The following is a 17,127-nucleotide window of genomic DNA, read 5'->3' as shown; positions in this document are numbered from 1 at the left end:
CTCATATTCATAACTCACCGATCCACTCGAGTAGCCGCCACGCACACACATCATCATCATCACACACACAGCGGGCCACTATGGAAGCACACCCACCTCTTCGCTCCCACACTCCTCACGCACACTTATTATCCCAGTGGACTGATTGATGCTGGCTGGCGGCTACATCGCGCTTGTTTGCACCTCATTATCACCCATCTTTCCCGGTTATTTATTATTCCCTACCCCCACCTTGCCTGGATTACTATCATCGCAACCAGTACCACCAGTACCACCGAGTCGAGACGAGACGTCTTCTTCCACAACCTGTATATATTTTACTTGTCAGGATTAACGCAGGTCATTTTCAGGAATAACATAACTCGCACCATACGCCGTCTTTCTTGGTTTTTATTCAAACCAGAAATATCTTATGTGAATATGCCTTCATTGTGCAGGACGAATACGCGTCGACATCTCGGGACCGTCTCTGCTTGTTTCTTACTATATTTCTTCGTCGCGGCGGTCGATGGTGTCCCGCAGAGGACGTCGCGGGGCCCCATCGCCGAGGTCGACCCCGACGCGATTATTCTCAGAACACGGGGTCAGCAGCAAACTCCAAACAACCACGAATTTACGTCGACGACGACGAACTCGTCGACGACAGACACATATGACCCTTCGTATTCGCTGAACAATTTGGATGATGATTTCCTTCTCTTCTGGAATTTAAGCAGCGTCGGCGAAAGCGAAGACGATGCGTCGACGACCGGGGTGGTTCCTTCGGATGATGAAGGAACTAACCTGGAGGAATTAGTTCTCAGGTTAGAGGAAGAAGCAAGACTTGATGAGATGGAAATGGAAGGAGAGGTAGTGAGACAAGCTTTGGAAGCAAGGAGATCGAGGCCGTCATCTAGACTAGCACAACCAAAAAGGGTATGTAAAATGAATTATTATATTACATACCAGTTTTTAACCATCACTGGGCAACACTGTCCACACAACTATTGATTAAAATCTGTCAAAATTTGGAAATAAACACCAATAATTGGGTAATAAATTTGCTCAATTGGATAATAATTGCCCAGAATATATACATATATATATATATACATATATATATTCATATATTTTTCTGATGTTGATGAGTTTCAATCTGGAGCTGGAGGATGTAAGACAGCATAAATAGACGTAATTCTTATCTTGTAGAAATGTGAGTAAGAAAAGTCGTTCGGAACATGAAAATTCAATTTAGCGATCACAAATGTCATGTGGATAGAGAAACTTATGAACATCGCAGTGTTCTAGTTTTTTAGTAATATTTTGAGGAAGATAAAGTTATTTTTACCATAGATGCTTGATACATCTGTCATATAATTTCCCTGTGATGCGTAGAGATCCAGTAGGGTATATATGCAATCGACTTACAACCATAACTGATTCTATTGCACGTAACCAGCAAATACAATCACCCAGGAACAATCATACCCACGAAAGTGTTTTGAAAGATATTAATTTTCTGGGCGTGGGGAGGGAGAATGAGCGTGGGTTCAATACGAATATAAATTTACTTTGTATTCAAACAGTTTAACAATTTTCCTTTTTTAAGAAATTAAATTACGGGAAAAACATGCTTTACCGATATTTTTCTTTGGTGTGTTTACCAAGGGCAAAAACATGATCTGAAATTCCAAACAACTTTCAAGAACATTATGAGTCATTTCCGTATTGCGAATCTGTATGTCATCCAAATTGTGATGAATTTATGTAAACCGTATTAGATTAGACGGAGTTCATGGTATTCCAGTAATTGACCAATCGATGTGGGTCCAAACCATGACCATTTTCCAACGAACTCGGAGAGTGAAATCACAAGAAATGTGATTTCGCCTTCAGCCTGCATAAGATGTGCATCGAGGTAATAAATGTAATATTACAACGTCATTTTTTGTGATTCTTGGAAAACAGTAAAGAAATGACAAAGTGCTGACCAAACAAAAATGAAGGCAACACATGATATTGCTTGAAGACACAATGATTACTACAATGATTACTTGACTATGAAACCTCAGAGTTTGCAAAGAAATCACTCTCACCCTTCTTGAATTTAACCCATTATTCAGTTCTGATTTTTTTAGACTTTTATATCATTATCTTAATGCAATTGAAATGATAAAAGCAGTTCATTCATTTATCAAATATATTTTTAATTTTGATTGGCAATTGTTCGATGTAGGTTTCATAATAGTATTAAAGATATTGAACGAGCTCTTAAAAGGACTTCTACCATAAACCCCACACCACAACAACTTAAAAAGGACATTTTTTTAAACCAATAATCGAAATAATGAAAACATTTGTCTGTCATTGATGTCTGTAATTAATGTGTTTTGATTCTATTCCAAAACCGGAAAGCGTGGAAAAAGGAGGTTTCCCGATGCACTCTTTTAAGCCATGGAAAACAGGCCAGAATCCATATAGACTGATTATTTGTTTTAGTGTGGGATGCTGATATAATCTCAAGGTTTTGCTTTATTATTGCTTTCTTATAATAATTTAAATGATGGGTCTTCTTTTATATACTTTATCAGCGCATAGATCTTCTTTCAGCATGTTCAGATGGATATATCTTTATTCCATATTCCGTTTTATTGAAAATCGAATTTGCTTTGATTTCCTCATGCTTACGTATATATGTACGCCAAGAATGAACGTTCAAGAACATAGACGTTATAGTTAACAACTTTTCAAGTAGAACACCTCATATGTATTAGCTCTAAGACAATATAGGACGACTTTTATTCACTATTCAGCGATTTTTTAAAAAAAAAATTAATCAGAAAAAAAAATGTTTGAAGGTAATGACAGGCTAATTTTCAAAATGCTTGCATCATTCAAAATAAAGTGATAAAAGCAATAATCCATATGCGCTTTTTGAAAATGTAGAAAATTTATTAAGATGTCAGAGAATTCAAATTAAGTTTTAAGTAACATTTTGTCGAATATATAGCAACAGAGTGGTATATAAATCAAGAGCTATTTTCCAAAAGACATACAATATACTTTGGTTGCATGGTTCTAAGTTCCAAATTCTTGGAAGAAAGTGAGTGAAATCTTATTTGTTGAGAGAACAGTAAGAAATCCGAAATGACTATAAGCACCATCTTGTCCGGGGTGAGAGATCTAGTCAGTGGGTATCCCTCCTTTCTATTAATAAAAGAAAGTCAAGAAGCAAGTGTGACACCACCGATTTGGTTAGTCATCGGTATCAGGCGCCAACCTGTTAGACGTTTGTTAGTCATGGGGAGGCGATCAGAAGAGACATATTCCAAACCCATGGCTCCAGAAAGTGCAATCTCACCGTAGCTAATACTCTCAAAGGCTGATTCTGATTTTATACTGTCAGATTTTGATGATTCAGTTAATGCAATTATATAATGATTCCTCTCCGATATTGTCTCAGTGATAAGTAGATTTCATAGCATGTTTGTAAGTCTTCTGAAAATCCCATTTCCTTGATTGAACTAGCAGTAGTATATGCCTAACCATCAATATCGAAACGTAAGTAAAGTTCCAATTATGGATTTGTTTAAATCAAATCTATCAAATGTAATTGTTTTAAGACAGAGACTTTAGATTGAGAAATCACATATACATTTTTTACCAATATATCCCTTTGCTCATTAAGTTGGTTATATGGTTATATCACGATGTTTTAATAAGTTCTTTCATAATGTATACGTCCATGCTCTATTCTTGCCATCGGTATTACAGAATCAGCGTTTTGCAGACGAGAGGGTTTCTCTGCACCGTCTTAAATTTCTAGCCTTCTCACAACTCACTGTTATTTACTTCAGTTACTTCAATCACCCATTTTAGAATAAGCTCACAGTCAGGATGAATACATAGTGATACAATTTTGTGTAATTCGCGCTTATTGTGGCTTCTGGAGCAGTTCGGGTGGAAGTGGGGGAGGAAATCACGGACGAAAGGGGGATATTTGACTCGAGTTTGACAAGAAGTTTATCGAAGTGTCTTGAACGGGTGTGGGTAAACTGAGGTTGGCTCCCTGCACATGCTGAGTAATTGTGCCCCCAGACGGCAGTTGATAGACCTCAAGTTCAAGAATAGAGTTTCCCTCAATTTACGAGTTTTCGTACGGTCTGGCCTAGTACTGCGAGATCCCACCACATTCAACTTAAAGGGAGTCACGTAGCACCAATAGTGCCTCAGATCATAGACATGCTCAGACTTTCATCTCTCGTTATTCTTTTTACTTGTGTGCATATTTCTATTTTTCCTATCATTCATGACTGTAAGTAGTGGTTTGTGTGTAAAATTTGTACGGGAGGCAACCATTTTCATGGACTGACTTTTTTAAACATAAGCACAGCAGGAAAGCTGACAGTGTCACACAGTGTGGCCACAATGTGTTCACATATCCACACTGTTAAAATGCTCAAATTCAATAGTGTGAAGATATTTTCACACTGTGGACACCTTAATAATGTGACTGTCCACAGCGTGTTCACATGGCCGACTATTTGAATCTGTGTTTCACACTGTTGAAACGCTCAAATTTTACAGCGTGGAGGTAATTTCACGTTGTGTGCCACACTGTGGACAAACTGTGGGATAATGTGCTTTTTCTAGTAGAGAATCCTTTATCAAAAGGTCCTTACTAAACTAGGTCGACGATTTCGATAAAATAAATAATGGTTTATGAGCAGCTAATCTATTATTTAAACATGTTGAAGGCCGGCCCTTGTTTGCTTAATCTTATCTAGCTATGTTAGGATGATTTGTCTCCTGCATCGCACACTCTATCCAGTCACATGTCTATCCTCCACGTGTTTCATCTAATACTAATGGATATTTCATGTTTCTTTTAATACTTTAATTGATTTATATAAACAAATAAATGGAACTTGATTAACTGATATTGATGCTTATTATGAGTGTTGATGGAGAACAAGACCCAAGGCATGTAAGGTTTGTTCCCAAAGTCGAAACGGATTTATCTGGTGCAAAGCTCTGTCATTCTTTGCTGACACATAATAATTTATTGTGCTTCTTCGAGTGTCGCGAGGTAACAATTTCAGGGGCTGATTTAAGAATATTGGGCACTTTAAAAAAGCGATGGAATGAGTATGTTGGATTTTATAGGACCTAAATGATTATTTCTGTCATTATCGGCATTAAAAAAATGGACCAGCTAGATAATCAAGGAATTTTCAATTAAGCGTTTATAAAATGATGAATAATAAAGTACGATTATTTATTTTTAAGGGGTGGGGCTCCACCTCCCCAAACCAATTGGCCAGTGAATATATAACATCGTAGGGGACGAAATATTTTGTCTTGTTTCCCTTTCAGATTCATACACTGTCTTTCTTGCTGACCTCATTTTGAGACCATATCACTATTCAACATGCGTCAAATATACCGCACTGACAATAAATTTGGTATGAAACGACATTGAAAAGTGTCGTACCACACTTCTATGCGGGAAGGTAGATGTTATGTTTTCTTGTTCAAAATTATTCTTTGTTATTCTCTTGTAAACACAGTGCACACAGACTCACCGCAAACAACTCGAATATTTTCTTTAACAACTTTTCATGTTGACAAGTCTTTGATGTTGCAAATACTTTGTCGTTGCACAACGTTATGATAGGGCCTATACAAGATTTATCGAACAGTAATTTCAGCTGTTCCTTTAGTTCTTTCATTTTCACTTTTCATCTAAGTTTATTCCACCTATACACGCCATCTGTCCTTTTTATTTTATCTTGCCTCCCTTATATTTTTTCGTTTCCTTGTTAAATTTCGCTTGTTCTCTTTGATCGCTCCTAGTTTTATGGTATTAACAATTTTACATGACACCCATACACACATGCGCACTGTGATGTAACCGCACACGCTCGCACACACCACCTTTCCGCTCACATTCGCATTCATGTCATCATAGTACACATTTTTCAACTTCTTAAAAAAAAATATGTATCAAAATGATATTCAAATATTTCATGAAACTCTCTTTGATTCTATCGTTCTCTCTTAACAATCTACTCGTGTGTGGGTGATACTCTTGCCATTTTCTTAACAAGCATGTCTAAATTAATGAGATGGAAAGAGAAGAAAATGTTCTGTCAATGTTGCGTGGTTTGCTGTGACCGAGGGACATCCTCCCTGAGAATCCATACTAAGGGTAGGCGATGAAATAACACTTCCTGTCTTTTGAGCCTTGAGGAAAGAGAGCAAGAGAGAATGAATTAAAATGATATCACACAATGTTTGATTATTATATCACTGAAATTAATTCATTAACAATCCAATTGCATCACAGACCTCCCATGGAAGTCCTATTCATTTGTCAGTATTGAATCTTAATTATTTAATGTGTAGACTGTTTTGAATCCAGTTTTCATTTTACTTAGCCATTTTGTAGTAAAACAAATACACTTTCATTATTTTATTGTACATAATCAGCAAGAACAAGACCAAATGGTTTTTAATCATTAACTTACAGTATGCTTAAGCGTTGAGTTTTTAGAATGGGGGGAGGGACCGCTTAATACACAGGGATAAACTTCACATCTAACCTGAAAGCGACTTGATACAGGTTGAGATTATCATCTGAACCGGGGTAGGGGGTTAAATATAGCTCACTTTACCCCCTTCACGGAGTCCAAATCTCCCACATCAGTGAGCCTAGTTGTTCAGCCAAGTTAAGTTAAGTCACAGTTTCTTACTGCTGGAAAGAATACAGTGTCCTACAGTGTGTTCACAGTGTGGAAAACAATGTTCAAAGTGTAGAACACAATGTTCAAAGTGTAGAACACAATGTTCGAAGTGTAGAACACAATGTTCACAGTGTAGAACACAATGTTCACAGTGTAGAACACAATGTTCACAGTGTAGAACACAATGTTCACAGTGTAGAATACAATGTTCACAGTGTAGAACACAATGTTCACAGTGTAGAATACACAGTGTAGAACACAATGTTCACAGTGTAGAACACAATGTTCACAGTGTGGAACACAATGTAAATTCAAGTTCACAATGGGAACACTGTCAATATGTGACAATACTGTGGATAATTTAACACTGTAGAGATTTCCACAGTGTGAAACCATCTTTACATTGTGCGAGTGCATGGCTTGAATCGCATCTTCCCATGGTCCACTGTGTGGAGCGTTGTGGTCCAGTGGATGAGTCTCCGGACTTTGAAACAGAAGGTCATGTGTTCATATCCCAGCCGTTGCGTAGATTCCATCAGCAAAAAAAAAAGATACACATTGTACTACACTCAACCCCGGTGAATTAAATGGGTACCTTGCAGGAATTATTCTTTGAAATCCGTGTGCCCTGTAAGTAACTATACGACCGTCACGCTAGAGCCGGGGTATAATCATATCCAAATCTTTTGAAAGGGCATAGAGACGTTATAATCATAATGTGATATATACAAAAGCTGTTTATTAGTATAGTACTATTATTGATCGCACTTTTTGGCTTTGCACTCTTTCCATTGGGGTTTACTTTGGACCGATACTATATTGTCATATGGCAAACAAAACGAATTTATTGCTTCATGTTTGTGAGCACTTGATACGGTATTTCATTAATTCAAGTTTTTCACAATATATTAATGGAATAAAATGGATGGAATAATTTCATGGATCTGTCAATACTTATTATGTCAGTGGGCAATTTGTGATATTATCTTTGTGAACTAATTCAGAATTTAAAAAGTCAATATCGATTGTCATTTGCATCATATTTATATTTGATAACTTTGGGTTATTCCGATGACACATTTGTGTCACTGGAAACATTCCCATAAATTTTCAGTGCATAAACACACTTTTACACAATAGGACTTGGAAATTATTTTTTTAATTCAGTCTGCAAACTAAGCCATACCCCCAGGCCATACCACACCTCCATTACTAGCCCCCGCAACAAAATCATACCTGATTAAAGGACAAATCCACCTCAGAAAAATGTTGATTTGAATCAATAGAGAAAAATCATACAAGCACAATGCTGAAAATTTCATCAAACTCGGATGTAAAATAAGAAAGTTATGACATTACAAAGTTTCGCTTGTTTTTAACAAAATAGTTTTATTAACGAGCCAGTTACATCCAAATGAGAGAGTCGATGATGTCACTCACTCACTATTTCTTTTGGTTTTTGTCTCACCTGCGAAGCAAAGTGAGACTATAGGCGCCGCTTTTCCGACGGCGGCGGCGACGGCGGCGGCGGCGTCAACATCAAATCTTAACCTGAGGTTAAGTTTTTGAATTGACGTCATAACTTAGAAAGTATATGGACCTAGTTAATAAAACTTGGCCATAAGGTTAATCAAGTATTACTGAACATCCTATTAGAGTTTCATGTCACATGACCACGGTCAAAGGTCATTTAGGGTCAATGAACTTAGACCATGTTGGAGGAATCAACATCGAAATCTTAACCTGAGGTTAAGTTTTTGAAATGTCATCATAACTTAGAAAATATATGGACCTAGTTCATGAAACTTGGACATAAGGTTAATCAAGTATCACTAAACATCCTGCATGAGTTTCACGTCACATGACCAAGGTCAAAGGTCATTTAGGGTCAATGAACTTTGGCCGAATTGGGGATATCTGTTGAATTCCCATCATAACTTTGAAAGTTTATGGATCTGATTCATGAAACTTGGACATAATAGTAATCAAGCATCACTGAAAATTTTGTGCAAGTTTCAGGTCTCATGATTAAGGTCAAAGGTCATTTAGGGTCAATGAACTTTGGCCGAATCGGGGTATCTGTTGAATTACCATCATAACTTTGAAAGTTTATTGGTCTAGTTCATTAAACTTGGACATTAGAGTAATCAAGTATCACTGAACATCCTGTGCGCGTTTCAGGTCACATGACCAAGGTCAAAGGTCATTGAACTTTGGCCGAATTGGGTGTATCTGTTGAATTACCATCATAACTTTGAAAGTTTATGGATCTGATTCATGAAACTTGTACATAAGAGTAATCAAGTATCACTGAACATCCTGTTCGAGTTTCAGGTCACATGATCAAGGTCAAAGGTCATGAAAGGTCAATGAACTTTGGCCATGTTGGGGTTTTTTGTTGAATAACCATCATATCTCTGTAAGTTTATTGGTCTAGTTCATAAAAAGTGGACATAGAGTAACCATGTATCACTGAACATCTTGTGCGAGTTAGAGTAGTATTCAAAGTCAGCACTGCTGCTATATTGAACCGCGTGATGCAGGTGAGACGGCCAGAGGCATTCCACTTGTTTATTGTTTGAATTATACAATATTTCAATTTTTACGAATTTGACGATTAGGACCTCCTTGCCCAAAGCACAAAATGTTAAAATAATGGAATTCCAGGGAGGTTTGAAACTTCATTTCACATGACAATGACGAGAAAATAAGAATAAAATCATATTTCATATAATAAAACAAAAAAAAAACAATGAGTGAGTGATGTCATCAGTTCCTCATTTGCATACCGATCTAGATGTGTATATAACTGTTTTGTGAAATGAAGCGAAACTTTAAAATGCCATAACTTTTTTATTTTACATCCGATTTTGATGAAATTTTCGGTGTTATGCTTGTTGAATTTTTCTCTTTTTATTCAAATCAAGTTTTTGTTGGGGTAGACTTGTCCTTTAATGAATTCCCTTTCTGCACACAATGTTCATATTGATAGTGTGATCATAATGATACAGATTTCTATCGAAGTTTTGTCACCCGTAAACGACCACAGAATGGATACTAAGAAAGCGTTATGTTTGATTTTTTGCTTCGAAGTAATTGAGTTGAAATTGAAATACTTCCGTCAAGATTGAAAGATTATTTTTAATGGAAGCTGATTGAATGTTGAATTGAACAGGTGGTTTTCGAGTCGGTAACATAATACCTACGATATTCACTTTTCTGACAGATTTCATAGATAATATTTATGATTTCATTTTTCATAATTTTCAAACAAAGCGATTGTAGATTATGTTTCAAATTTCTCTTAGTGATTTTCGCTTTTCAAATTTTCTTGAATTTTGCGAATATTTGTTGAAGTCTTTCTATCTAAAAACTTTTGTGACTTGTCTACTTCTGGTTCATGAGAAGTATAATATTAAATAAATAGAAAAAGGGTGCGAGAAATTTGACAAAAATATGATACGCTTAAGCATTGAATACACAAAATTTGATAAAAACATTTTATCCAAAAAAACATATCATGATTCCTAATGACAAACCGGACGAAAAAGGTTAATTTATTAATATACATTTTCGTTCATCCTGAGAAAATCTTATTTCATTTCTTTAACCCTTCAGATATAACAAAATAACGAAACCTGGGGATAATTCGACCCGCTATACACATGATCATGAAGATTTTCTGTTAATATTCCGACTCGCTAGGTGGTTATCCGGGAGAAGGGGTGGGGGGTCATCTAATTCATTAAATCATCTCAAAGTAATTATTGCATGATTATGTCACTTTGGTCGTTATATTAGCTTGATTAGGAGGAGGATGTTGTTTTAAAGGCAAACTATGGGGTTGTAAATTCGTTAGTTATTATTGCGCGGAAGAGACTGATGTAACATCCCAGCTGGAGTTGAGGACTTCATGAATGATCCGTCTCGAAAGATTTTGTTCATTTCCAAACAGTAATGAAATGAACGTGATTACCGCCTCTCAATGTGACCATTTACAGAGCAGGTACAGTTTTAAGAGAGAATGATAAACAATCTTAATTTAATATTCAGGCATGTATATTTCAATATTTGTATTGATTGCAGGAATTGAGAGTGAGGAGTGAACTTAAATAATGCAGCTATGGCTAATGGGATTGTGAGTGATTGCTTTAACCAGTAGATCGGAGATGTAATATGTATTTATCCTGAACGTCAAACCTTAATTAGTACTCACAGGTAATGAGGTATAGGTCCTATACGTATGTATTTAGGTCAAAGTCAATGTTCAAACTCCGCTCCTGAGTTTGGGTGACTTCTGTAGAATGTGACGTCAACACATAAGTTAGTTACTTTGTCGTGTTTCTCAATAGTACATGTAGCACTTTGCAGAGAATTTGGTTGTATTCACCGAAATAAATGACTAACTGTAGTCCACCCCCATAAGAGTTAAAATTATTTCTTTGACGCAAGAAAAATGTAACGAATCAAAAGATGGTGACGAGAGCACAACGTGTAGGAAGGGAGGAAATGAATTCGAATTGTCGAGCACAACGAAAAGAATCTCATTTTCTGGAATGCATGTACCCGTTTCTTCCAATATCATATACCGGCAATCCAATTTAGACAAGAAACGGGACATGGTCAATATAATTTGTGTTGTTTATACCGCTCAGTGAAAAAGCCTTCGACAACATTTCGGTTTTTATTTCCATGATGAACCACGATCTTTCCATGAACAAGAATTATAGAAGAAGTTAATATTTTTCAAATAGTAACATATCAAATAAAAAAAAATTATCATGAAAGCAGTTCTTACAAATTAAGTTATTTTTTGCCACTTGATTTTAGAAGAACAACTGAAGACTCGTACATGTAAGCTAATATTGCATTCCCTTTTCAAATGAGTCAAGACAGTTGTAAAGTAAATGTGATCAGCACCCATCAATAGTACGGTAATGACGGTGCAATTATTTGAACTCTAATTATAATGTATAGGTTTAATTATGAGTAACGATTTATTGAAATCAACGAATTACCAAGACCCCCTTATGAAGCTCCATTAAGATAGAGTCATCTTAATCAAGGCCCTGCATTCTTTCAGTCTCTGAAAACATACTTACTTACGAGTGACGGGCCGAAGAGACACCGTACTTGGTGGCTTATGTTTATATCTTCGTCAACAGTCACTGTCAACACTCAACACCCCGACTGTCATACACGGCACTCGAATGTAACGACAAATCGGAGGGCAGTTTGTCCTCTGGTTCACTAAATTGGGTTAATATCATTCGATGATTCATTGACATCTTGAATGAAGTATTCATATCAAACAGCTGTAACGGTTCAAGATTCCACCATCCTTCCGTCCTGTTCAATAGCACCCTTTCATTAAAAAAATAGGATAGGATACAAGTTAAAAGCTACCGAAATGCTGCTTTTGGATTGGCTGAGAAATACTTGCAAATGGATTGAGGTACTTGTGATGTTTTGGAGGCGCTGAACTTGACTGCTACAGGAGACTGAAATGGAACAAGATCCTGATCCCTGGGGAGGGTGAAGATAGAACATGCCATTGCGCTACTGTCACACTGCCAAGGCTGTCAATGTTCCAGTCACACCGGAACCGGCTCCAGACAGATGAGAGGTACTACGTTATTTCGAATGGCATATAATCGGTCGGTTTGGGGTAGGTTTCGTTGGTGTGACATGCTCAATAGAAGGATGACATAACTACTGAATAGGAATTTTTTTTTTAAAATCATATTTATTTCTTCCTCATATCACATGTAAAAAAAATATATATATATATAACATGACATCATTAAAACTTAATTGTTTCAAGTTAACACATTAACATTTTAACATGGTGAGAAAAGGAATATATATGAATTTCAAATGTAAACTTAAAATTAATCTGCTCACATTTCTTTAACAACTTATAATCACGAAGGGATAAATACAGAACAGAATCCGGGTACCACAGCAAAAATCTAAATTACGGAAATAAACTTATAATCTGTCTATAAAACTCAAAATTCTCCATACTCTTCAATCAAACTGATTAATGAGGAAGTTATATTAATAAAAAAAACATACACACAACTTAAAGCCAGACCCTTAGCTACACTTAACCCCCTACCCCCATAAACTACAAATAAAGAATAATAATAATGGTAATAAAGAAAACCTAACTAAGTGGTGGAAGACTGTAATGGTAGGAATGGTAATGTCCGTAATCGGTTGGTAAGGAGTGTTTAGTGATGTGACAGGGTACTTGGGGCGCGCTGATATCCGAAATTGTAACAAATCAAACTTTATTTGTTAGAAAGAAAGCTCCGTCTCAAACAGAGCAGCTAGTAGGCAGATATTCCTGTGATCCGTGTTTGAAATTAAACTAGTTTGAGATGACAGCGCTCTTTCTCCGAGTGAGGACTTAAATTGTTGCTTGTCTGTATGTGTACGATATAATATAATAATGTTACTTATAAAGCGCCAAGTCCACTCCGTAGAGTTATCAAGGCGCATAAAGAGCTAAGAGTTAAATAAAAAAGTTTTTAGAAGATTTTTTTAAGTCCTGACAGAGATACATTTTTTATGTCTTCAGGAAGGCTATTCCACAATGTGGGGCATGCAAAAGCAAATGACCCCCCAAAGTTTTTGTAAAAGACATACACAAGGCATGCACAGAACAATATGTATAAAATACACATTTCTGAGAGATGTGCGAAGACAAAGTGTTCATCGTATGCGTAAGATGAAAGGGTGGGTGAGTGAGTGTGTGTGGTTGGGTATGTGTTTTAATTTCAACAGATGTGTATCAATCAGATTACATCTTGGACGCCACCAGGGCTTGAAACTCTGCAATGGAGCTTGCATGGCTTTATAGGGGCGCACGCCACAACCCCATGGTCATGTTATACGGCAAAAGTATATATATATTTATTCAAAAAAAAAACAGTTTATAAGCAATGTGTCAGACATACAATGTATAAAATGAAAGCATTCCGAAAATGATTCCGTTCATAGATCCTACTAATTTTGAAGAGTCTGTTCACATTCATGCTTTTAACTCCAGTTTTTTTTCTAACGATGACTTATGACCCGGTCACGCATTCAGATAGACCTGTGTGTTAGTGTTGAGTAAACAGTTTCTTTTATACAACAAAGCAGTTTTCTTTCTTCAATTTATTTTACCAGGTGTAAATATTTGTTCAAACCACTTCCTTGTTTATTCAAAGTCCAATTCATTCAAATAATGACTGAGAATGGTTTTAAAGGCCATCTTAAGACGATTCTGGTGATATCTTAAGGGTATTTGATAAAACGGTTGCCTACATGAAATAGTGTCTGAATATTTTGTACTGTATAGTATCTTGAACTTAAAACTAGATCCTCATTGGAATTTTTCAGAGAGCATAGATGCACCATGTGCACGGTCTTATATTTTTCTTTTTGTCAGTCGAGTTGGTAATTATTGTCGAAAGGGGCACTTACTTCAAAAGACAAGGAAGCCATCTGTTGTTGCTCGAATTGTTTCATACTCATTTTCAAATCTTTGATAAAGGTATGCATTTTTCTGGTTTATTACCATACCTATCTTTGAGAATACGTAAAACGAACTTAAAGAACCTTTAGAATTGACTACTTCAAGACACACAAAAAAACTATATCTACACGGGCATGTTATAGCTTAGTTTATCCCAGAGGTTTGAAACCTAAACCTGACAGACTGAACACTAAAAGTCAATAAATAGATCATTTTATTCGCATATCACACAAGAACCGGTATTTATGATGTATTACATGACGTCACATTTCTATGTGTTGTCGTCACATTTATATCTGTCGATCATGGAACCTTGATCAGTTTCAACTACCCACGGACTCGCAACCGATCCGTAGCAGTAATTCTGGCACAAATCAGTCTAGGATCGTGGTCATAGTATGCAAACGGTTGTAGAAGAGGATATCTTTACAAACCGATAGAGCTGTCGAAGTGACAAAAAAAAATGTTTGTATTAACAGGGCCTCGGAAACGGGGGGGGGGGGGGGGGGTCTACAGGGGCTTTTTTCCAAAACAGCTTACAAAAATGTAAAAATGACCATCTGATTAGGATTTTTTACATGGTAACCCCCCCCCCACACTTTCAAAACCGTTCCGTGGCCCCTGCTGTAATAACGCTAAGGATTATATTAACTCTTCTTTAAAAAAATGAAATGACATGAAATGCAGCACCATCAAGATGAATCATATAGATAAAACAACTAATTTAACATTTGGACTGGACTGACTCTGACAAAGAAGGACAAATAAGAAAAGATGAGGGTAATTTCGGAGTAATAACCCCTCTTTTTTGCATGTCAAAATATCTTCCCGTGTCCGCGGCCCCTAAATTGGAATCCTGGATCTGCCCCGGTACCATTTAAAATTTATTTTGACAACCTCATCAGGATATCAAGCAATACCAAATAATTCACTTTGTAAGCGATTTTATCAGGACTGCTGTTCTTCAAAATGTAATACGTAACAAACGTAACAAGAAAGTTTTAAAATAATTAAAGATGGTCAAAAGTATGTATTTGACCATCAGTAAACTTACATCATTCACGTGAGTTTTCATTTGACAATGTTTTGAGGGTTTTTTGTTTGTTTTTTATTCATTTGTCTTTGATTTTTTTTTAATAAGGGATTTCTTCATTCGATAATGATGTCAGGACCATTAGGATACATTGATTTGGACTATTCATTTCATCTTTCCCTTTAAATCCTATAAATATATGTCATATCATATTCTATGTTAGTTTCTGCAAGCTGAGGATTGGAAACCTGCCAAGTCAATTTGTTTTACTCGTCTTTTTCCATGTTCCTCCCAAGACTGGACCCAGAGTTGCCAGGATTTTGTTTGATTCCGCCATGTTTCCCATCCATCAGGAGGAAGATAGCGTGCGAGGGTCCGCTTTACCTGGATTCATGGACACTGGATGTCATTCTTTCTCCTCTTCTATCCTTCATTATCTCTTTTCTGACTTCCTCTCTCACTTACTCTCCCTTCTTTTTTGGTCTACTCTCCTCCGAACTTCTACCACTTCTTTCTCTTGTTTTATGCTTCTCTCCTTTCATTTCACCATGGAGATCTGTTCATCTCACTATGGATTCTTTTTTGTTTCTCTCTCTATTTATCTGTCTCTTGTCGTGTCCCGAGTCACGTCTTTCTGACTAATTTGTCGTCATCTTCTCCTAATCACACATTTCTTCCTCTCCATAAACATCGGATATTGAATAATTTCTATTCACTTTTTTATTCTATTATTGCGCATCCATCGATTTCCATTTATATCAGTTTCCAATCCAATCACGGTTTTCATCGTAAAAAATGACACACTATAACTTCTCTGGTACTGAATAATTTCGTCTGAATAGTGAATGATTTCTAATCATTTTTTTTGTTTTGCTTTACGGATTGAGTATCCATCGATTTCTTTTTATATCAATTTCCAATCCATCCCCTCAATTTACTACCTTCTTCGATGACTAGCAAGGACAAAATATATATCTTATGACGATTTTAATCGTAAAATGACTCAATAACATCGCTGGTAGTGAATAATTTCTCTTGATAATGAATGATATCCAATCATTTTTTACTTAATGAATTGCGCATCCATCGAAATCCATTTATTTCAATCCATCCTCTCAAATTGCTACCTTGTTTGATGACTGGCGAGTACAAAAAACGGACTCGTCTTAATTAATGACGGTTTTCATCGTAAAATGACTCAATAACTTCTCTAAAAAAAAAATATAATTATGGAGTTAATACCAAGTTCCAAGAAACAAGTTCGCCTTTCCACTAGGAGCAATGGCCAGCCAATGTCACTTTTTTCTCCTGATTTTCGGCAGATGGATGTACAGCTCTGTAAGGTTATGGACATCTCCATTCGCTCCAAGACAAAAGTTGAATTTCTTCTTCTTGTTCAATTTTTATACAAAATATTGGGCATTTATGAGGATTGAAGAAAAATTAAAAAATATGTTACCTAAATCATGTTTTGATTACCAGCCCAAGCATGCCAAAGGTAACTTCTTCGTAGGAGAAAACGAGTTCCTGATGACGACATTCGGGAGTGTTGTTCGTACCATTTACCACAATCTACATGTTGACCAAATCGCCGATTTGAGATTTAAGTAGTGACATCAGTTCTCAAATTTATCTTTCTACTTCATAATCCAGTTTCTTTCAAACTTTCATCTTTCACCCAAGTTGATTACCAAAGTTGAAATAAAGAGTATTCCTCGTGAGGGACTAATATTTGGTCAGGGCTACAAGGGAAAAAAGATGTCTTGAAAGGGGAAAGATTTTCGGAGTTTCGGTATAGGTATTCGGTGTATATGACTGTGTTTTCAATGGGACGTAGGTAG

General features: G+C 36.3%; 1 protein-coding gene across 1 annotated transcript in view; it reads left to right on the top strand.

The window, feature by feature from the left end:
* Positions 1 to 17,127, top strand: part of LOC121407882 (multiple epidermal growth factor-like domains protein 6) — a 73,261-nt gene continuing 56,134 nt past the window's right edge. The window contains exon 1 of the mRNA XM_041599117.1: positions 1 to 915. Within this exon, the coding sequence (XP_041455051.1) occupies positions 421 to 915 (495 nt within the window). The 5' untranslated portion in view covers positions 1 to 420. The remainder of the gene's footprint in view (positions 916 to 17,127) is intronic.

This window comes from Lytechinus variegatus, chromosome 2 (genome assembly GCF_018143015.1).
Source record: "Lytechinus variegatus isolate NC3 chromosome 2, Lvar_3.0, whole genome shotgun sequence".
Lineage (NCBI taxonomy): Eukaryota > Metazoa > Echinodermata > Echinoidea > Temnopleuroida > Toxopneustidae > Lytechinus > Lytechinus variegatus.
Note: the sequence above shows the minus strand (reverse complement) of the source record. Positions and strands in the feature narration are given on the sequence as shown.